Below are 23,739 nucleotides of genomic sequence, written 5' to 3'. Positions count from 1 at the left end.
TTCTAAGACTTCTAAATTAATACAGTAACATTTTCTCTCTGCTACCCTTGGGAAAGAATCTCTTACTCTAAACAAGTACTCCCCACCATTTTTTTCGCATGCGGATATTGCATTCAGCAAATGTGCACCCAAGACGTGCACATTCTTTGAAGACAGATAATGTACCACAAAAATAGACAAATGGGTCATTGCTCAAATATAAACGAGTCTGTCCAGTAGATCATTATTTCTGTAAGTAATGCATTGCTAGACTGCCGGACAGTTTTCCTTGTAATCTAGGGTGTTCATATATAGAGAAAAGAAGGATAGCCTATTCATTTAATCACTACATATTGAGAGCTTGATGTAAATGTCAGGGAAGTTCCCTGTTCCAACCCTGAAAGAGGAAAATCAATACTAGATTCAATCTTTCCTTCAAACCTACATTCAAGCTTTAGTTTCTTAGAAGAACTTAATAATAGACTGAAATTTTAAGCAGCTAACCTGCCACTTGTCAGTATGTCTGGTTTGATGGGGGCTAGAGCACAACCTTTGAGAATGTGTATTTGTTATGCTTTCCCCTTGGTTGTCTGTATAATCCAAAGTTGGGTGCATCCTTAACTGAAGCATCTAGAACTTGAATGTGCATCTGAATCCTCTGGGGTCTTGTTACAATGCAGGTTCTAATTTGGGAGGTCCACGGTGCATTGCTAACATATCCCCAGGACCTTGCTTTAACTCATAAGGTCTGAAACTATTCTTGAAATGGTTACCTTTTAAAAACCAAGATTTTTTCATGAAATAAGTTCCAATTGATCTTAAAAAGAAAACAATGCAAACCCCTCAATGTCATTAAAAAAAATGCTTAGCTTTTTTTTTAATTTCAATGTTTGAAAAGTCATCTAAAGCCTCCCAATTCCTTCCCTATGCCACTGAGCACAGTGCCCTGCACCCAACAGATACTTAATACACGCTAATGGCTGACGGCAGTGATGTCTGCATGCAAACCAGATGTAGATGTCATAACACAGCACATGATGTGAAAAACTGCCTGCTTCCAAGAAATGGGGGTTTCCCGAACAATGGAAGTGATTCTTTGCAAAAGGCTACTATTGGGTGGTAGTTTCTTGTTTTCTTTGTGTAGCCTGTTTATTACCGCTGTATGTTAAAACATTAGAATAAAAAGAATATTCTCATTTCCCCCGGAAAATTACTGGAAAAGCTGAGAGGGTTCCTGGAAGAGGGGAGAGACAGGGTGTGGGTCTACATAGCATGGCTTTGGCAGATGAGAACACCATAGCCTGTCCCGGCTCAGCGCTTAAACTGCATATTTACAATCTGGCTTTATTTTATTTATTTATTTATTTTTTGAGGCAGGGTCTCGCTCTGTTGCCCAGGCTGGAGTGCAGTGGCACGATCATAGATCACTGCAGCCTCAGACTCCTGAGCTCAAGTGATCCTCCCACCTCAGCCTCTTAAAAGTAGCTGTGACTACAGGCACGTACCACCAAACCCGGCTAGTTTTTAAAAAATTTTTAGTAGAGATAGGGGTCTCACTATGTTGCCCGGGCTAGTCTCAAACTTGTGGGCTTGAGTGATCCTCCTGCTTCAGTCTCCCAAAGTGTTGGGATTACAGGCATATGCCACTGTTCCAGTCACAATCTGGCTTTGTAAATGGATTATGCCAAAAGCACACTTTCTTTTTTGGGGAGAAGTTTTATTAATGTATAGGAGTCAGGGAATAAATATATTATGTAAAAATAGAATTTTGTTGTTTGGGAGAAGGAGTTTTATTAATGTGTAAGAGTCATGGAATAAATCATTGCAGGATTTTTAGGGTTAAGAATATGAGTATTAGCACATGTGTACAATGAGTCCTGTAGAGATTAAGCATTTTCAAGACAACAGACGCCTAAATCATGGGTCCATTGCTTAAGACGCCTCCCCATCCCCACTTACTGAGTGTGTGCTGATGATTTCTTCAATTGAAATATAAATGACTGGTTTGCTGACTGTCACCAGGTCTGTGTATTTGTCCATATTAAACTTCTCTTCTGGCTCAGGGACATTACACGCTTCTTTGAAATATTTCCTAATAAAGGGGGGAAAAGTCTTAAGACAGACTCAAATGTGTGCATTAAACAGTTTCATCAAAATTGCTAGGAAATTTTGAATGATGACATGTACTTTGTTCCCATCTCAAACCTTGAGAGGACGTGTTACAGCTTCTTCCAGACTGGCTCCTGGCTGTCGGAGCTGCATCCATGTTTCTGGATATTGGACCCAGCTCCACAAACAGGATTGGAGAGAGTGGCAAGGGCCTCAGGCCCCGTTTGTGACTTAGTGATATAGTGACCTATGCGCAGGTCATCTTAAAAATGTTATTTTAAAAATGGTCCCTGAAACTTAAAAAGTCAAAAATGATAATTCTTGATCTAAGAATCAAGTCTGTGTGAGGAATACAATAGAAAAAAAAGCAAATAGTCAAATTTGCTGCTTTAAACAGCACAGGTTCCTGGGCCTACATCACCCTAATCACCCTTCAGAGCTTCTGTTACCAGTTTGACAAAAATGAGATTAAGTCTACTCTTCTTCGTTGCTGCAAATATCTGCTGGCCAATGGAAAGATTGTTAAGGCTAGACATCCAAATACATAACATGTCCCAGTACTCACACCCTAAAAAGTCTATTTTAAGCTAAAGCAAGTTTTGACAGAGATCAAGAAAAGTGAGGCATGCTGTGATCACAGTTGAGTAGTTCTATGTATTTTTTGCCTAAACAATTCTTGTGCAGGTCGAATACATATTTTATTCTATAAAGTTGTAAATGTTTCATATGCCTGAAATCATTGTCAGCATCTCTCCTACAGGCACCTGGGTCTTATGTACCAGAAATGACCTCTGCTTTCCCAGCCAGAGGCTGGGGGAGGTTAAACAGCAGAGCCCTGTTGTGGGGAGCATGTTCCCATGTGACAGTCGGCTTTCCTATGCTGCTTTGGTTATAATTTTTTGTAGACTTCTGAGAAACACAAAGGATAAATAGGAGTGGAAGGAAGGACAAGTTTGGAAGGGGCTCACTTCTTTGGTCTTGTTTCTTTTTAAATAAAGAATAGCTGGGAACATAAATGACTGATAGGAATAACAGCAGCTAAAAGTTCATGAGAAATGTGGGAAATGGATATTACTTTGTGTGTGTGTGTGTGTGTGCGTGTGTGACAGAGTCTTACCCTGTCACCTGGGCTGGAGTACAGTGGCACAAACACGGCTCACTGCAGCCTCGACCTCCCAGGCTCAAGTGATCCTCCCGTCTCAGCCTCCTGAGTAGCTGGGACTACAGGTGCCTGCCACCATGCCCAGATAATTTTTTAAATTTTTTGTAGAGATGAGGTCTCCCTATGTTGCCCAGCCTCGATATTACTTTGTTAGTCAGTGAGAAGAATAAAAAATTAGCTTGAAAAATCAACACTTTCTGTAGTAGGAGGATTTAGGGTGATTTTCTCACAAAAGACCACAAATTCTAAATAGAAATGAATAATCATGAACTACCTTTGTTTTCTAGTAAGTCACTCACCCCAAGGGAGACCGAGGAATGGGAAATGAGTTTCCAAGTGAGGACTAAAAGAGGCCAAACTGATGTTACACTTCTATGGCCTGTTGATTAAATGGCAGACATGAGAACAAACAAGACAAGAGGAAAGTGTTTCCTCAGAGCTCCAGGAGGAGTGAATCTGACTACCAGACTCATGCCTTTCTTGTTAATGATTAGTGATATAATTTGGAAACACAAAATCAATAGAATTAAATCTTCTTACATGTGTCATTAAGAAAGGCTTGAGAATAGAACAGAACATATTCACATACACAATCATCAACAAATATAAAATCTGGGTTTTCCTAACCTTTCAAAATCAAGTATTCCATTTCCTACTACAGTCGTTCCTTGGTATGTTTGGGGAACTGGTTCCAGGACCCCTATACACACCAAAATTTGTGCATACTCAAGTTTGAAATTGGCCTTGTGGAACCCATGTACATGAAAAGTCATCTGTTTGTATATGTGGGTTCTGCATCCCATGAATACTGTATTTTCTCTCTGTCTTTGGTTGAAAAAATCCATATATAAATAGACCCAAGCAGTTCAAACCTGTGTTAATCAAGGGTCAAACGTATTTGACGTAGATAAGGCAAGTTCTTCCTCATAGGAAAACTTTTTAAAAATGATTCCTCTCTTCTTAAGTTGAAAGAAGCAGAAATCTACTATTTTGATTTTTAAATTCTAGGTACTAGAAGCCTGTAGCATACAAGGAAGAACAAGTATGCCATTTTGTCAGCAGCAGAAATAACAGACACAGAAAAGACTCAGTGTAATAGGAGTGCTGTGGTGGGGGTGCGATAGGATCACCAGACAGAGGCAATCTTGCCTGCACTTCCCTCTCTCTTCTTTCCCCAGCGGCTGGTAGAAGAAATGCTTGTAACCACCTGGGGTTCCTGTCCTCCATGCCCACTCTAGCTCTGAGCACAGAGCACATATCATTCTTGCCTACCATTCTTGCACGTTTCTCCAAAACTAACAGGCCCTCTCACCTGAATTCCTGATACGTCTCTGATAAATAATTGTTCATAGATGAGAGATGTTCATTTTCTCCTTCAAACAGCTTGTTGGAGGCTGCGTGCTGAAGAACCTTGGCCACTGATCCTAAGTTTCTCCTTTGGTCAGAATTTATCTGACCTCCAGCTGTCATGTCGATGATATCAAAGCCATCTGGAGCTACAATGGCTGGATTCATGTAACGATAGTACAGGAGGTTTCCAACAATCTGGAGTGACGCAGAAGTGCATGACCATTTTTAAGAGAGAAAACTCAACAGTTTTAGTTTCTTTTTTTTTTTTAAAGATATATATTCTCCTACATTTCCCAAGAGAAAGCAGATCATTTTCTGATGTAAATCCTAACAAGGAGTTAAATAAAGGCAATGAATATAATCACACATTATTAATAGCATAATTTGCAAAGATATTTTTGATGAAAAAATGCTCATTGCCCCCAAAATGCTCTAATACAAAGAATTTCAATAATGTCTAGGATCTCCAAATTAACCTCAGCTTCATCAATTATCTTGAGAGTCATTAGAAACAGAAGACCTGCAGCTTATTATAAATAATCATACATGGGGAATAATCTTACAAAGTTACATGTTGGTAATTTTGATTCATACCCCCAGGAGAAGCTATGGTGAGATTACCCTTGAAAATCTACCTTTAATAGCTCATCTTCTGTTGCATCGGGGAATTTCTCATGGATCGAATTCTTCAGTACTTTGGCTATATACCTCAATCCATAACTACATATAAAACAGATGACAAAAGAAAATAATGGAAAAAAGGCGGAGTGAGGAAAAAACACACAGCAATTGTTCCAGTCAACTTCAGCTGAGTAGTTTCTCTAAAAATTAAACATAAGATGAGATGGTAATGGGATCACAGGACTTCCACTGATGATAATAACTGAGCTGTGTTTGCTACTGAAGTATTGCGCCTTCTTTAGAGAACAGTCAGGAATTTAAAAGGTAAATGTAGGCGATCTTTTAAAACAGCAAACACAATATAAGGGAAAACTGCTGTCTTCACTACAGGGGCTTATTTTACATCGTATTCCAAGAACTTTCCAGGAAAGAATGTTAAACTTGCTGCAAGTACAACTTACGGCAGTAGATCAAGGGAAGAAATGATAGAATTCAGGACTTTGTCGGTGACCCTTCTCAGGTTCTCAATGGAAGCCTCCAGTTTATTTTTCACTTCTGGGTATGTTAGAGCTTGTTCTGTGGTCACATCATAAGGCAACTTGCTGAAAACAAAAAGGCTTTAAATTAACTGGAGGCTTAGGTATAAGCATTAATTTTCCTGCCAAGTTGGTTCTATAGTCAAGCTTTGTATAGTGAATTGGACTTTGCCACTGACTCCAGTAACAAAATGTTTACTAAATGAGGGGAGGCTCCACCCTCACAGAGGGTACCTTCTGCAACTTGGAACAGGAAGGACTTGAGGCCGTCCCTCTGGTCTCTTCTGGCAAGATAATAGGCAGATCCAGGTAATTTAGACTCAGCTAAATTTCTTTTAATTATAAAAAGCAAATGTTCATTACAGAAAAATAAAATCACATATAATCTAAAACAATACCAGAAAGGACAACCAATTTTCATACCTTAGTGCATAACTGTCCAAATCCTCCTCTCTGCATGTATGTCTGTGGGCCTTGCATGTTGATGGGTGTAATGCAATTTGTGTATCTTGACATTCTATACAGATTCTGTGTGGTGTATGTAATGAGCATTCTTTTCCCAGAAAAATGGGTTATTGCACCTAAGTCCAACTGGAATATATACCCTGAACATTTTTTTCTGTGCCAACAAATGTATGTCTATACCACGATTCCAAATACTTATTCCATTATGTGCTGTACAAACATTTATTTAACAAATCCCTCAAAGCTAAATATTTTGACTTTTCCTGACTTTTTATTATTACAAACAGTACTGTAACAACCACCCACATAATTACATAATTATCTGTGTACACTTTATTTCACAGACATCCTTTTACAGGAAACAAGAAGCTAGGGTTGCTTAAATCTACAAACAACAACCCAGAATAAGCCAATCCAACCTGGATTGTTAAACCTTACACATTAAAGTTACTTGCCTGGTAACTGTAAATAAAAGTATGTATTATCAGGTGAAGAGAGAGTCTACACCACCTCTAGGTCTAGGTTTAGAAATACACAAACAAAATAAACAAGGGAGAGAATTATGGAAGTTGTGGCATTGGGGATCACCCGGCTCTGAAATGTGAAAATACCATTTAGTATCAAGATGTAATTTGCATGGATATGTTAAAGGGAGGTAACATTTTGGATTCACAACTGACTTTGTACAGTTTGCCTAACAAAGTTTAAGAGTATCAGTAAATACACATGTAAAAATATCATAAAACATAACAGAAGACCAACACCTTCCTGACTCTATTACCTGGCCTCTCCAGTCTGTGTTTCTAGTTGGTTCACCCAAGCCTTGTACACCTCTACAGGGTTCGTGTTGATAATCAGCGACTTGTCGTCGATGATCTCTTTCACCACTGGAGCCAGGAGTTGGCGCAGGGTGTTCTGTCCCCGGGCACCTCTATTGAAGCTGACGACCATCTTGATGACTGTAGGGTTACCAGTAACTATGTCCTGTACCTGGTCCACCTTTGATCTAAAAAAGCCCAAGACAAAACAAAATGGTTTGCTTCTATGGATACAGCTTTTTTTTTTTCCGAGACAGTCTTGCTCTGTCACCCAGGCTGGAGTGCAGTGGTGTGATCTTGGTTCACTGCAACCTCCACCTCCCAGGTTCAAGTGATTCTCCTGCTTCAGCCTCCTGAGTAGCTGGGACTACAGGTGTGCACCACCACATGCCCGGGGCTACTTTTTGTATTTTTAGTAGAGATGGGGTTTCACCATGTTGGCCAGGCTGGTCTCAAACTCCTGATCTCAGGTGATCTGCCTGCCTTGGCCTCCCAAAGTGCTGGAAATACAGTCCTGAGCCATGGTTCTGGGCCTGGATACAGTTTTAAACAATGTATTCTCCCTCTGGAAGGCAAGGACTTCATGGAATTACACTTTTCTCTAGGAAAATCTAAGTTGGTGTGCTTTAAAAACAAGTAATCATTTATAAGGTGTATATTTCTTTTTTCTTTTTGAGACAGAGTCTCAGTCTATTGCCCAGGCTGGAGAGCAGTAGCGCCATCTTGGCTCACTGCAACCTCCTCCTCCAGGGTTCAAGTGATTCTCCTATCTCAGCCTCCTGAGTAGCTTGGATTACAGGCACACGCTACCATGCCCAGCTAATTTTTGTATTTTCAGAGAGATGGAGTTTCACCATGTTGGCCAGGCTGGTCCCAACTTCTGACCTCAAATGATCTACCCGCCTTGGCCTCCCAAAGTGCTGGGATTACAGGCATAAGCCACTGTTCCCAGTTTATAACGTGTATGTTTCTTAGATGAGCAATTTGAGGATGTGAAAATAAAGTCACAGCCTCAATTTCAACCTAGAAGGCAGGTATGAGCTGAAAATGGACCAGGACTAGCAATACTGGGTGATACGGTACAAGTACCATGCCCCTGTAGTTATCAAACTTCAAAAACAACTTTCTTGATTGAATGAACTGCTTTCACTTTTTCAAATCCCACTCAAAGCTGCAATACAGCTTCTAGCCACGTCAGATGGCTGAGAGAGCTTTTCTTGATTTATGGTTGCTGATTCTTAGGGCCTCTCTCCTCTCTTCCTCCCCTTTCCCTCTTGTCCACTTTCTCTCCCTCTTCCACCTCCTTCCCCTTTAGAGCTTGAGAATGCCTGGTTCTTATCCTACCCAGTCATTCCTTTTTATTTGCTTTGCTAGCTCCTCTTCCCACCTTTAAATGCTAGTTTTGTTTATTTTATTTTATTTTTTGAGACGGAGTCTCACTCTGTCGCCCAGGCTGGAGTGCAGTGGCGCGATCTCAGCTCACTGCAAGCTCTGCCTCCTGGGCTCACACCATTCTCCTGCCTCTGCCTCCTGAGTAGCTGGGACTACAGGCGCCTGCCACCATGCCTGGCTAATTTTGTTTTTGTATTTTTAGTAGAGATGGGGTTTCACCATGTTAGCCAGTATGGTCTTGATCTCCTGACCTCGTGATCCACCTGCCTCGGCCTCCCAAAGTGCTGGGACTACAGGTGTGAGCCACCATGCCCGGCCTTTTTGTTTATTTTTTGACTAATTGTAGGTGCTTGTAAGGCGAATGAGGGTGAATCAATGCCCAAACAAAAGAATAACTGGTCTACCAGAGCCCAACCAAAACCCACGTTCTCCCCTCAGACCTCACGCGCATGCACAGCTTCACCTGCCATCTCTCTGGGACCTATCCCCCTGAAGTCAGGAGTTCAAGACAAGCCTGGCCAACATGGTGAAACCTCTTCTCTACTAAAAATACAAAAATTAGCCAGGCATGGTGGCGGGTGCCTGTAGTCCCAGCTACTTGGGAGGCTGAGGCAGAAGAATTGCTTGAACTCAGGAGGCAGAGGTTTCAGTAAGCCGAGATCATGCCATTGCACTCCGGCCTGGGAGACAGAATAAGACTTCGCCTCCAAAAAAAAAAAAAAGAAGAAGAAGAAAAAAGATTTCACAGATCCCCCAAAAGCAAATAAAATAGAGCCTTAACAGCTGGGCCTTTACTCAGAGTCTCCCACTACCTGTCCCTACCCTATCATTCAGGATTCATCTCCTGGTAGTTAATTGTAATTAAGTCACTTTCTGGCTAGACTAATCTACTTTCCTCCTGGGACCTATGCCCATGCTGTTTCCACCACCATTGTGCCTTATTTCCCTCTTCTATCTCTTCTTATAAAAACTGTAGCTATTCCTCAAGATTTTGGGTCAAGCACCTCCTCTTCTATAAAATCTTTACTAGTCAACCTAGTTGGAATCTTTCCTCCTATCCTCTAACCTGATACATTGTGCATGTCCTTCATTTAGATGCATCCTTCATTTAGTACTTACCACATTCCACTGCATAGCATTCCCATTTCTCACGAATCACATGTCTCGTGGGCTTACAGACACCTGGACGGCAGAGGTGCCTGGCTTCCGTGCTCCCAAAACCAATAGGAACTAGCATAACTTAAGGTTTCCACAAGTTAGAGAGGCCACCTGAGCTAAGGACATTTCTCATGCATGTTTCTCAGCCCACTCATTATAGCTACCTATACACTTTTTACATTAACTGAATCAGAAAATAAATTAGCAAAAGTAGCTTAAGTTCTAGTAAGAAGAGAAGACTATTTAGGCAGAGATTGCACTCTGCATTCCCACCCGTTAATGGCTTTACTACTCAGAATTTTAATTAAGTTAAATGTTTTCACTGACTTTCAATACGCTATTGATTTTCAGTTGTTACAGACATACAAAATCAAAAGTTAATTTAACACTAGAGAAAGTATCACTGGTGGGAGAAAATGGTACTTGAATATAGCTCTAATAATATAGAAGTATTCCCAAGAAACTTGATATATTTTAATATGTGGGAATAACTTATAAGAATTTAAAAATAATTTTAGTAAATCAAAGACAGCCACCACTAACAAAAGGATTGATTCATTGGTATTTTTACATACATATTTGTATACATACTTTATTTCTTCCTCCAGAGCAGTTTTAAAAAGCTTGAGAAGTAGATATTCTTCTCGCTGATTAGAGGCATAATTATATAGTGTGAAAATAACAGTATCCATAAATTTAGTGGACTTGTTCTGTGGCATCTGGAAAATCAGCTTAGCCAAGTATAAAGGGTTGGTCTAGAAGGAAAGAAGGAAAAAGAAAACAAAAAAATCCCACAAAACAATAAGTTAATATATTATTAAAGCACAAAGCAGTATCTGATTCCCTGCTCTTAAATGACTTAATGTCACTAAAAGCATATAGATGAGTATATAAAATAATTTTTATGTGCCAGGTACTCATCTCTATGCTATTAGTATATAGTATGACTTTCTACTACAGTTTTCTATGGACTGATATTATATAACTTTCTACTTTAGCTTCCTATATATTAATATTTTAAAATATTAATATCAAATATTAATTACTTAATATTATTCATATCATACTATAGGAAGCTATAGTAGAAAATTATGACAGGATTTAAATGATACACACTATATGATACACTTAACATATTATATCTACTTTTCACTGTTGACCTTTTTGAACCACATATTAATATTTATTGTAGAGACGCAGAAGACAGGGCAGGTAGCCAATAGAATCTGGTGTCCAAAGACACTGGCAAAGCTTGGGCACGGTGGCTCACACCTATAATTCCAGCACTTTGGGAGACAGAGGCAGAAGGATAGCTTGAGCCCAGGAGTTCGAGACAAGCCTGGACAACATGGACAGACCCTGTCTCTAGAAAAAAGTAAAAATAAATTAGCCGGGTGTGGTGGTGTGCGCATGCAGTCCCTGCTACTCAACAGGCTGAGGTTGGGAGGATCACTTGAGCCCAGTATTTCAAGGCTGCAGTGAGCCGTGATCATACCACTGTATTCCAGCCTAGACAACACAGACTCTGTATCAAAAAAAAAAAAAAAAAAAAAGGTGGACTAAGGGCCTGGCTACATAGACTGGCCTAGAAGGATTCATAGATGAGTAGAAGGAAATGCATACTATCTTGTCAGACTGGAAAGAAAAAGAAAAGAAACCATTTACAATGTGGAAACAGCAAAATGGCCACAATGTTCTACACAGAGTGAGAAGGGGGAGTGAGGTAGGGAGGCTGAAGAGAGGGGTAAAGGTCAGGACAGTTGATAAGGGAAGTGCCAGAAGACCATGAGCAAAAAACAACAAAGAACTTAAAATGGACGTGGAACCCTGTGGGCTCTGATGAGGATGGACCCGTTGGATACAGAACCAGCCTTCATGGTGATGTGGCTTTTCTCCAGCAGCTACACCTACCAGGTAGAAGTTCAAAGAGAACAATAATATTCAGGTTATACAGGAAGTATGTACAAAGAGAAATTTAATACTCCTAATCTTCATCTTCTTTCTGACAAGAGAAGAAAATTTTTCCATACTTGAAAGCTGGTATTCATTTAATATACTCAAGCAGTTTGGGCAGCTTTTAAGAAGCCTCAAATTCTGGTTTACTTTACCACTTAGGTTTACTTTTAAGTTCATAACGATTGGTTGAAATTTTATAAATAAGCAGCTCAGTACTTTTTCTTGATAGCTCTGTAGTGACTCTTTTTCAATGTGAAGTATATAGGAATTAGGAGAAAGGAAACTTACTCTAGAACTAAAGAAAGATGCCTACTCACCATTCCTCCTAGGGTTACCTAAAAATTTTAAATTTAGGTTCATACTGAAGAGACAAACCCCAAAAAAACCTATACTAGCTGACTGCGGCTTTGGTTAAGAATTTTTGCTAAGTCAGGTGTGGTGTCTCATGCCTGTAATCCTAGTGCTTTAGGAGGCTGAGGTGGGTGGATCACTTGAGCTCAGGTGTTTGAGATCAGCCTGGGCAACATGGAAAAACCCTGTCTCTACAAAAAACATGAAAAAATTAGCCAGGCATTGTGGCAGGTGTCTGTAGTCCCAGCTACTCAGGAGGCCAAGGTGGGAGGATTGCTTGAGCCCAGGAGATGAAGGCTGCAGTGAGCTGTGGTTGCGCCACTGCACTCCTGCCTGGGTGGGAGAGTGAGATCTTGTCTCTACAAAAAAAGAAGTCGTGCTAAAGTGTAACCAACGGGTCGAAGGAATCCAGGCCATTTGCTTTTCTATAATTTCTTCAGTGATATTGGGCTAACGCCTCAAAAGAAGAGAAGGAGAAGAAAAATATATGATTTCAAGAGAGAGTTCACTTGATACAACTGAATGGTTGCACCCTTTGGTTGTACATTTTGGATTGTTTGTGGATCAAGTTTGGTGGAATTATTCTAAACATGCTCCTGCACTTTTTCTTCTTCCCATAAATGTGCCTCCACCTATATAATAAACAATGACTAGATTTTAACTTATGACAAATTCTGTCAAATTGAGAAAACTAAATTCTAAAGAATCTTCAATATGCTTGAAATTTCATGGGTATAAAAAATGATAAGTGCCTAAGATTAAATTTCAAACTGGTGGTTGACTACCAAATTAGGGAGACCAAAGTCCTTTCCTGTTTAAAGTGAGCCCCCTTTCTTTCTAGGTTTGCTGGTGTGAAGCAGTGGGTTCCACAGACAATTCTAAGTACTGTTAACCTTTTCCTTCTGTGCTGCCATGTGGTGGCCACTTGTGTGAAGATGTTCGTATGTTTGAAGATGTTCTCCAATCTCTTATTCCAAATAGAGAATTTTCAAACCTACCAAAATTAACAGCGTGTTTCTCCATGAGGTTAGCCACACCTCTTATTTATGGTTTGTGTAATGTGCTCTCTATACATCTACTGCCAGTGACATCCTCAAACAAAGATCTAAGCATCTCCGGGCTTTGAAGGAATCCCAGCAGTGGCCCCACTCTGAGAGACATCTGACTCTTACAAGGGAGAACTATGGATCCACCTCTTTGGGGAAACTTTTCCTGCTGAAGAGGATGCTTGTTAATTTCTATCGCTATCATGCAGTTTCCTCTGTGACTAGCTGTATACGCTAGTAGGGCTGACAGGCTGAATCAGTGGTCAAACAAAACAATAAGTGATCCATCAAAGTCCAACCATAACCAGTCAAACTTATTAGTTCTCACCATCACTCAGGAAGCAATGGAAAATTACTATTCATTTAGATCATAGTAATGCCATGAAAATAATACAAGAAAAAAGAAATACTATTTTGAAATCCCAAACCCTCTGGCTCTTCCCCCATAGAAGGGGAGACTGGTTCTGGTAAATATCTGTTTTTCACATACAGTTATTTAAATTTTTTCATGGATGACAGCACCTGTTTTTGTTTTGTTATTATCAGATTTATATTGTTTCTGAAGGTAACCGTAGTATAATATTGTAAAGAGCATGGGCTCTGAAGTCAAACTGCCTGCGTTTCAAAACCCCTGCTTTATCATTTACTGGCTGTGTCTCAGTTTTCTCATCTGTAATGCAGGAATAACAACAGTACTCATTCTCTCACAGCTCCCAGTGTTATGGTAAGAATTAAATGAGATAATGTATGTAAAGCATCAACAATAGCACTTGGTACTTAGTAGATGCTCAAAACAGGTATGCTATTATAGCTGAAGCATGACAAAATACTCCCTGTAAGCCACAAACATGTAACATAGTATTACTCCCAAACTCAAGAGTGAAAGATAAATTGTTCTCACCTGTAAAAGGTAAAACAGCTGCTGATATGTTTCTAGTGTTTTTCTCCTCTCCTTACTCAAACTTTTTATTCCTTGGTTGTCGGTGTTATTCAGTATTTCCATTTCTCCTCCTTTTTTCTTGTTCAGCTTTTTACTGTGTGAAATTACATCCTGTAAAAATATGATGAGATTACTGCTTTTTAATTCTCATTCTCTTTATCTCCTCCCTTCACATATAGGATTGAAACACACGTAATTGGAAATACAGGCATACCTCATTGTATTGTGCATTGCTTTACTGTGCTTCACAGATACCGCATTTTTTTTCTTTGCAAATTGAAGGTTTGTGCAATCCTGCATTGAACATGCCTATTGTCACCATTTTTTTCCAATAGCATGTGCTTACTTTGTGTCTCTGTGTCACATTTTGATAATTCTTGCAATATGTAGAACTTTTTCATTATTATACTATCTGTTATGGGGCGCTGTCATCAGTGATCTTTTTTTTTTTGAAGTGGAGTCTCGCTTTGTCACCCAGGCTGGAGTGCAGTGGTGCAACCTTAGCACACTGCAACCTCTGCCTGCCGGGTTCAAGCAATTCTACTGCCTCAGCCTCCTGAGTAGCTGGAACTACAGGCGCGCACCTCCACACCTGGCTAACTTTTGTATTTTTAGTAGAGACGGGGTTTCACCATGTTGGCCAGGCTGGTCTCGATCTCCTGCCCTCTTGATCCACCCGCTTTGGCCTTCCAAAGTGCTGGGATTACAGGCGTGAGCCTATCAGTGATCTTTATGTTACTATTGTAATTGTTTTGGGGTGCCACAAACCATGCCCATATAACTTAATCAATAAATGTGTCTGTTCTGACTGCTTCACCAACTTTCCTTTTTCTCTTCTCTCCTTGGGCCCCCTATTTCCTGAGACACAATGATATTGAAGTTAGGTTAATTAATAACCATACGATGGCCTCAAAGTATTCAAGTGAAAGTTACGCATCTTTCACTTTAAATCAAAAGCTAGAAATTATTAAACTTAGTGAAGAAGGCATATCAAAAGCTAGGACAGGCCTAATGCTAGGCCTCTTGCACCAAACAGCCAAGTCATGAATGCAAAGAAAAATTTCTTGAGAGAAATTAAAAATGCTACTTCAGTGAACACATGAATGATTAAAAAGACAAAATGGCCTTATTGCTGATATGGAGAAAGTTTGAGTGGAATGGATAGAAGATTAAACCAGCACAATATTCCTTTAAGCCAAAGCCTAATCCAAAGCAAGGCCCTAACTTTCTTCAATTCTATGAGGCCTTAAGAGAAGCCAGGAAACTTCGGAAGAAAAGTTGGAAGTGGGCCAAGTGTGGTGGCTCATGCCTGTGATCTCAGCACTCTGGGAGGCCAACACGGGAGGATGGCTTGAGGCCAGGAGTTTGAGATCAACCTGGGCAACAGAGCAAGACCCCATCTCTACAAACAAATTTTAAAAATACGCCAGGTGTGGTGGCTCACGCCTGTGGTACTAGCAACTCAGAAGTCTGGGACCCGCAGTAAGAAAAACATTTTCCATCTTTTATTAGTGAACACACATACACCCTCTCTCTCACTAATGGTACATGCTGATATTTTCTATTTGCTTTTATTCTATTCCACTTTTAAAGATTGCTCATTGTGACACACTAAATTGATTTCATGACCCTAATGGCATGTGACTCATATTTGAAAGTCGCTGTTCTAGAACACCTCCCCTACCACTTAACATTAGTTCACTGTCCCAGAGTAAGCGGCAAGAAAGTTGCTTTTCCTAAAACTTCTTTCAGATTTTTGACTGAGCTCTTAGCCGGACCTCCACATGAGGACTCTATTTGCACATCAGGAATGCTGGCCCAGTGTCCTTAGAGGGGCACTATGGGCAGTGTGGACAACAGCGTTTTGCTCTGCATGCACTACCAGCGTCTATCACCCCGGCCCCTTCCCACCACCGGGTATCAGCAGGGGCCCCTAGTCATTTTCACAAGCGGACATGGGCCCGCCCCCATTTCCAGTTGCCCCTGGGGACAAGAACCACCGTCAGGTCTTGCCTAAATGGCAAGCTCTAAATCTGTTTACTTCCTGGCACCCCATTCTCCCATAGCTGGTGTCAGTCCATTGAGCAGCTGGGGTCCAGAGCTCTAGGAAGCTCTGGAGTAAGACAGTTCCATGTGGCTACATCTGTTGCCTTCCAGGTCCATTATTTTATTTTTTCTCATTCTCAGTTCAGAGAGAGGCAGCCTTGACTTACCCACTTACTTCTGTCACCCCAATTGCTTTTATAGGGGAGGGGAGTTGATTTACATTCCGATAACATTTTTAAAAAAGCAACATTTCCCCCTTGTTTTACCAATATATAAAATGTCTTCAGTACAAAGAAAGGAAGTGCAGTTACCACCAGATAGAGGTCAAGGGGGAATCTAGGCAGGCCGCTGTCTGATAATCCTTATCTACAAGAAGTCCTAAGACATCACTAGAATAAATGTGGCTTACAGTGCCAGTTAATCCACATTTTTCCTCTTCAGATAGCTGGCGACATGTATGTAAATCATTCAACTCCCTCAAATACACAGAATAAATCTATCACCTTGATTTTAAATATACGACAGGAAAAAGAATCTTGTTATCTATAATTCCCCCCTTTTCCCTCCCAAGTGTTTTCAGTGGAGGTCACTCTAGAAACTGGGGTCTTTTGGTTTTGTTGCAGACTTCATCTTCTGGTTAATGGTTTTTGCCATATACAGATTAGAGGGTAGGGGTGGTGAGCAAGATCTGGGGCAGATCTAAATTCCTCTGCATTAGAAACAGAGAGAGTTGGTGAAGGCAGGACAATGAGAGGAATGGAGGGAGGGAAGCAATGGAGGCAATGCTGAACCCAGAAAGGGGAAGAGAGGGGACGGGCCGGTGGCTGTGCTGATGCAACAGCGCCTGTCTGCTGGAGCTCCAAGGGCAGAGCCCGGCACAGCAATGGGGATAGCCCCTCTTCCTTCTCCCTGTGAGGTTCTGACTTGCTCCAGAATGTGCTTGTGTGAATGGAGGTTTGCTTTGGGAAGCTTGAAGATGGACACAAGAGCCAACTCAGACAAGGATAACAAACAGGGGCAGATACTTCTTATTCATCAAAACTCACTTTTCCTGATTCTTAATAAATATTGAACATTGGAGGAATACCGTGGTTTGAAAGAGCAACCGTATTTGGCTTGTTCATGATAGTCCCCCATCTCAGTATTGCCCTTTTGCCACCACCTTTCCCCTTGCCCTGATGAGGGGGTATCTGCATGCAGGTAGTATGCTATGATATAAATGTTTTTGTAGAAAGTGTGGGCTAGTATGAAGGGCTTGGGCTTGGGCTTTGGAGTCATAAAGATATGGGTATCTGCAGAGTATAATTAGCTTGGTAAACCTACACAGGTTAACCTAAGCTTCAGTTTCCTCATCTATAGAGTGAGTGTAATAACAGCAATTTTACTGAGTTGCTGTGAAGATTAAAAATATATGTAAATCACCTAGAACATTTTCCAGGGAAGAAAACACACTCAGAGAGAGGTTAAGAAACATGCTCAAGGTCACATGTTAATATAAGCAGTGAAGTAGTATAATTAAGTATTAATAGTTAAAAATCTCAATGCTGAGTTTCAGGTAGTACTGGCCTGCAAATCTGGGCTCCTAGATGATACATCATACTCATGAATGGGAATTTTAGCACTAGTTTTAGATTATCTTCAGTCTCTTAATTTAGGCTTTCCTTCCAGCTAGGCTGACCTACACTTTTTTATTTTTTTATTTTTTGGCTCCTGTGCCTCCAGGAAACCTCTTATTTCAGTTGCTTTGTCTTCTTTCTCCAAACCATTCTTTTTGCCTAAAACCAATGTTAGCCACTTCACTGACCTACAGATTTTAAGGTTTTTAGGAGGAATGCTGATTTTAAAAGAACTATAAAAAATGTTAAGGTTACTAGCAAGAGCTGGCATTGTTCTATAAGAACAAAGCCATTTCCCTTTACAATCTCTCTTTTCCTCACTAAACACACACTCATTGTTAAAAATAAAAAGGTGTGGGGAGGAGGGGGAGAAGATAAACTTAACTATCACCCAAAGAAAAATCACTTAACTTCTTTCTTCTTCTGGATTATTATTTTTTGATAATAAAAGAAATCATACTACCTTAGGCACTATTTTCTCCTCTACTATATCGCAAACCTTTCCTCCCGCTTTAAATAGTCTAAAAACCATTATTTTTAGTGGCTATACAACATCCATATTAAACTAATTCTATCGCCCTCTGCATATTGTTTTGGGCTTCAGGTCGTTTCCCACTTTTTCACTAGTATAAATAAAGCTTCAATTGCTCTGTTCTTGTATCACTACTAATATTCTGCCAATGACAAGGCTAACAGCTACATATTTAATAATCATTAGTTTAACCGCTAAAAAATGCTGGATACATATTTGGTGTTTGCAAATATGTTGAAAAACTTCACAATGTTATCTATTAGTGATAAGTGGCTTTAAAAAGCCCCCACAAAACCTCAAGCATTCATAAAAATCTGATAACTTACCATGATTGTGTTTCCAAAAGATACATATTATTTAAACTATGTACTGATTTGCAACTAAGCCTTTATTTTAAAAGGCAAGACATTTCCTGTTTATGATTTTATGGGGATAGGGTGAAACAGCAGTTTAAGGCTATAAAAAGCATTCTCTGAAAATCCTTCTGGAATATATTACACTTTAAAAGTCTCATGGATGTCAAACAATACAAATACATTGTTTTTTAAAAAGTACTGTTGTTTTTCTGGATAAAATAATAAAAGAGTTAAATGTAGAACATTTAAACTGTAGTTTTATTCCTGAATATTTAGAAGAGATGATCATTTCTGTTTATAAAATGCTGTTTTTCTTATTTTCTCCTCCACAATTGCCTTGGTGTCTTTATGAGGTCTGGAGGACCAGCCTGAGGCATTCACATGCCCATGTAACTGGCAGCCTCCTGTGGCTGCTCATCTCCCAGTTGTCCAGAACACTCGCTTGGTTGCTGGCCGCTGGCGCTCCACCTATGAGCCACACTGTAGCCTTCTCAGAACTTCCAGAGGTCAGTTTCCCTCTTTGACCTATCAGTTTTCTGAAAACTGATGTGGCACATAGGAAGGGAACAGGGACAGGGAGAGTGGTCTTATCCTAGGCATCTGTACTTGGGTAAAAATGACACTTTTTATACTTTTTTTTTGAGCCCTGATGTTGGCAGGTTTCACACAGATGTGAAACCACACCGTAATTTATTTAGAGGTTATCAATGGGGGCAGTGTGTCTTTGTAGGGAGCCACATTTTGGAAATACGTACGGGTGTTTTTTAATATCTTAACAATTGAAGGGCGCTCCTGGTTTCTAGTGAGCAGGGATTGGGGATGAGAGGTGCTCTGTGATCTGGCAATTTGTGGGATGGTCTTGTGTAAATAATTGCCCTACACCTTGCATGACAGAACTTTTGAATGTCTTACTGGTCATTTACGTAGGTCAAGATTCTGTTTGTAATTATCTGAGCCTAGAATCTAATTGTTTTATGTAGATGCATAATACATTTTCCCCCACACAAAAGCTAGGATTTTCTAGAATTGCAACTGCTGTGTAAACTGGGTGGAGACTACACTTGGCTAATGTTGAACTTTACAAATAGTTGTTCTCCATTTTGGAAAATGAGGTCCTGCCTCATTTGCCACTGAAGCCCTCACAATCTGTAGCTGTTCTGTGAAGAGGTCCACACCTCTGGTAACTGTATCATGTCTTCCAATGTCATCAGGCATATACATTTTCTCAACAAAATGTGTGCTTTTATTATTAATTACTCTTTAAATTTCTCTTTTGTATTCATATAAAGGCCCTAGTCTTATTCTGAAGGTATATACATCAGTACATTTTATCATATAGATTTCATTTCAGAATGATAAAGAAGCCTTACAAAATGTTATAAATGGGGGGGGGCTTAAAATTTTACAGACGAAGAACCACTAATTTATAATAAAAACGATAAAAACTTATCCTAGATTCCAAATGAACTTAGCTAGACCAAAGTGTCGTGAACATATATAACCACAAACAACATAATGTTTCAGTCAACAGTGGACCTCATATAAGACATTAGTCCTATAAGATTATAGTACTATATTTTTACTGTATTTTTTCTATGTTGAGCTATGTTTAGATACACTAATACTTACAATTGTGTTACAATTGCCTGCAGTATTCAATACAGTCACAAGCTGTACAGGTGTGTAGCCTAGGAGCAGTAGGCTTTACCATATAGCCTAGATGTGTAGTAGACTCTACCATCTATGTTTAGGTAAGTGCTCTATGATGTTTGCATCAGGATGAAATCACCTAATGCTACATTTCTGAGACTGTATCCCTGTCATTAAGTGACTCTTGAATGTATGTAGGCGTCTTCCCTCTTCTGGGAGCTGACAGTCCCCAAAACCCCACTGACCTCTAGTGTGATCCTGTTCTTCACCAGCAGTCCAATCTTGATGTCCATCAGGTTCAGGTCTTTTTCCAGCTGTTGATTGGCCCTGATCTTGGTCACTACTTCTTCCCTTAATCGTGCAACCTCTAGTTCCTCCTGGAAATCCAAATCACTTTGGTCCAGCAGGTATACAAATTTGCGAATTACTGTTAATGGTGGGTTTTCAGAGCCAACTGCAGTGACAGGAACAGATATACTTTAATTAGGAAAGCTTGGAATGATTATCAACAGGAAAGAAACAAGGTCTTAAATAATTACTAGAAAAATATACCAATGAAAGTACTTGGTCTAGAGTGAGAATCATTCTACCCACCCCCACACAATTTAAAATCTGGACAAGGAAACTGATCAATAAATAAATGCACAAAACAGATATCTGGCCCCACTCTTTTCTAGTTATCAACTCCCCTTTTATCCCTTTTATCAGCTCTCTCTCACACTGTTCCCTGGACTCATGCGCTAAGAAGATAGTCCTATCTGTGCCTCATTCCTCAGGAACCTGGGAAAGAAAGTTAACATAAGTTACCTTGACCCTGAGACCTTGTGCTTGAGCTAGATAAGTGACTTACATTCTTGCTGCAGGAAGCAGAAAGTGGTTTCTCCCAGCCCAAAGGATCTTTGGGAAGGAGCAGGAAGTAGGTGAAAGTTGAATTAGAAAAGGGCCAGGAAGGGAGGACTGTAAAAGCCAAACAGGAACCAACAGAATGATAAGTGAAACGAATGTTCTACTTAGCTGAAATAAAAAGATTTTAGAAATTGAAACTTGGCCCTTGTCCTTTGAGCACCGGCCAAGGGAGGGTGCTCAGAATCTAGGGGTCAGACCCTGTTATTGAGAGGGACATTCTCACATACATTCTAAAAGGGTTTTTCCCTTAATGCCTGGAACTTTAGGCTTTAATTTCCTGGCACTCTGACTCTTGGAAAAATATTTTTAACATGCTTAGGGAGATCAGATCGGGGTAAACTGTAAGAATAAATTGTCTGGGCCGTTGAGGACAAATGATTAGACCCAGTAATAGAAAGATGACTTGGAAGAGCTAGTCCAGCCATGGCCATCTCAATAGCTGCCCTCCTTTACACCTAGGCCCTTGACAATCTTCCTTTTACTTCCACCTTAGTTCTGTGGTGTTTCGACACTAAAGGAGTAAGAAAACTAACACCAAAACAACTGCATAAACCACAAACAACTGCATAAATGGCCTTTATTGGAGAATTTTCCTTGGATCATGGGACCCTTTATTTCCTGACCACTGAAGCACATCAATTCATTTTCCTTCCATTTCCAGCAAAGATGCTGCCACTGACATGACCACTTCAGGGAAGGCCTTAGCAATGCACCACAGCTCATCCATGCAGCCAAGTTAGGGGAACATGAGCCCTCCCACTGTGGCCAGAGTTGATGGCTGCCTCTCCCACCCACTAAGGGTTGTATCTCTTCATATGTACTAACAGTCCCATCGGAAACAACTAAATTAGTATTTTAGCTTTACTAATTGTTATGGCTTGAATTTAATATTTCCTCTATCAATACTAGGCTTTTTGCCATCTTCATCTGAGAATGACTTTGTGGTACAGGTATTTTAATTTCAGGAAATCAGACCACTTTATAGTCTGCTCCTACAACTGACCACATCTTAGTTCCAGCAACTTTCAAGCTGGAATGCGTTCAGTGACATTCCAGAATAAAAGGGTGAGAACAGATGATAACAAACTTAGAAAAGTTATCTTTTTTAAAATTAGAAAATCCCAAAGCCTTAGTTTTCCAAAGACACTGAACTAAGAAAGAAATGAAAATTTACGTTTTGGTTACCATAAAAGCACCCAATTTGCTGAAGCCCAGAGAAGCTTAGATCTAACTCACTCACCGAGATGGTTTCTCTGTTTACCTTTTATGCCCCAATATAAAGTTGCCTAGATTTTAAAATTGGAATTTGTCTTTGTAATAAAAAAGTAAACAAATAAAAAACATCACTATAACTGCTAAAAAAAAAAAACATTACCTTGAATGAAATGAAAATTAGCCTGTGTTCATTTGGAAAATTTATTTTGAAGTCATCTTTCATATATAAAAGCAACAGCAAACATATTTTAGTGTTAGGGCTCAGAAAAAAAAATCCTCTTTAGCCTTCTTTAACAAAAAACCAAAAACGGCTGGCCACAGTGGCTCATGCCTGTAATCCCAGCATTTTGGGAGGCCGAGGCGGGCAGACCACAAGGTCAGGAGATTGAGACCATCCTGGCTAACACGGTGAAACCCCATCTCTACTAAAAATACAAAAAATTAGCTGGGCGCAGTGGTGGGCGCCTGTAGTCCCAGCTACTTGGGAGGCTGAGGCAGGAGATAGTGCCACTTCAGTCCTGCCTGGGCGAAAGAGCGAGACTTCATCTCAAGAAAAAAAGAAAAAAAAAAAAAAAAAAAAAAAGAACCAAAAACAACAACAACATATCTACCAGCTGAGAGGTGAGCTGGAATCTAGTGGAATGAGACATTATTCAGTAGATTCTGCAGGCTGGAGGCAGAGTAAGGACTTCAAGCGTCCCTAGATTTTCCTTAACAAGTACCAGGGAAGATCTTTCTTGAGCCATATACTTCATCCCTTAATTCAGACAAACTTTAGACAATAAAAGGTGCTGGCTAAACTTACTAGGCACTGTAAGTACTAGTAAATTTATCATCAAGCTCTCCTTGACTGTGCATGTTCCTGTGATAATTAGAATGTTAAAAATTTAGTATATAAAGAATCAACTTATGATCTGTAAAAAAACAAAATAACAAACATAGGCAAAGTTGGGACTGTAAGGAGACAGCACAAAATGTGATTGTTATGTTTGGGTGAATTTTATTTTGCGATTTTCAAACTTTCTACAAATTTTTATTAAAAAATTTAATCTGTAATCCCAGCACTTTGGGAGGCCAAGGCAGGTGAATCATGAAGTCAGGGGTTCAAGACCAGCCTGGCACACATGGTGAAACCCCGTCTCTACTGAAAATACAAAATATTAGCTGGGTGTGGTGGCTGGTGCCTGTAACCCCAGCTACTCGGGAGGCTGAGGCAGGAGAATTGCTTGAAATGGAGAGGTGGAGGTTGTAGTGAGCCAAGATTGCGCCACTGCACTCCAGCCTGGGCAACAGTGTGAGACTGTCTCAAAACAAAAACAAACAAAAATTAAAAATTATTCTGTGAAAAGTTCAGAATGAAATTGTAGGAAGATGTTTGCAGTTGTGATTTTTGGGAGATAAGACTATGTCTAACAAATTAAACAATTTAAATATAACATTATTTTCTGGCTAACTCTTTTGCATTAGATTTTTGACTCTAGCTTAGATTGAGAAAAAAATCAGCATTTATGCCAACTCCATTCTCTTTGAAGAAG

General features: G+C 39.9%; 1 protein-coding gene across 4 annotated transcripts in view; it reads right to left on the bottom strand.

The window, feature by feature from the left end:
* IQGAP2 (IQ motif containing GTPase activating protein 2) overlaps window positions 1-23,739 on the bottom strand; it is a 305,467-nt gene that overhangs the window by 28,448 nt on the left and 253,280 nt on the right. For all 4 annotated transcript variants that reach the window (XM_002815661.5, XM_054555643.2, XM_054555645.2 and 1 more), the window contains 8 exons: window positions 20,329-20,537; window positions 13,845-13,994; window positions 10,182-10,345; window positions 7,004-7,228; window positions 5,683-5,823; window positions 5,236-5,320; window positions 4,563-4,795; window positions 1,939-2,071 (listed from right to left, as the gene is read on the bottom strand). In XM_002815661.5, coding sequence (XP_002815707.1) covers window positions 1,939-2,071; window positions 4,563-4,795; window positions 5,236-5,320; window positions 5,683-5,823; window positions 7,004-7,228; window positions 10,182-10,345; window positions 13,845-13,994; window positions 20,329-20,537 — 1,340 coding nt within the window. The remainder of the gene's footprint in view (window positions 1-1,938; window positions 2,072-4,562; window positions 4,796-5,235; window positions 5,321-5,682; window positions 5,824-7,003; window positions 7,229-10,181; window positions 10,346-13,844; window positions 13,995-20,328; window positions 20,538-23,739) is intronic.

This window comes from Pongo abelii, chromosome 4 (genome assembly GCF_028885655.2).
Source record: "Pongo abelii isolate AG06213 chromosome 4, NHGRI_mPonAbe1-v2.0_pri, whole genome shotgun sequence".
NCBI classification, from domain to species: domain Eukaryota; kingdom Metazoa; phylum Chordata; class Mammalia; order Primates; family Hominidae; genus Pongo; species Pongo abelii.
Note: the sequence above shows the minus strand (reverse complement) of the source record. Positions and strands in the feature narration are given on the sequence as shown.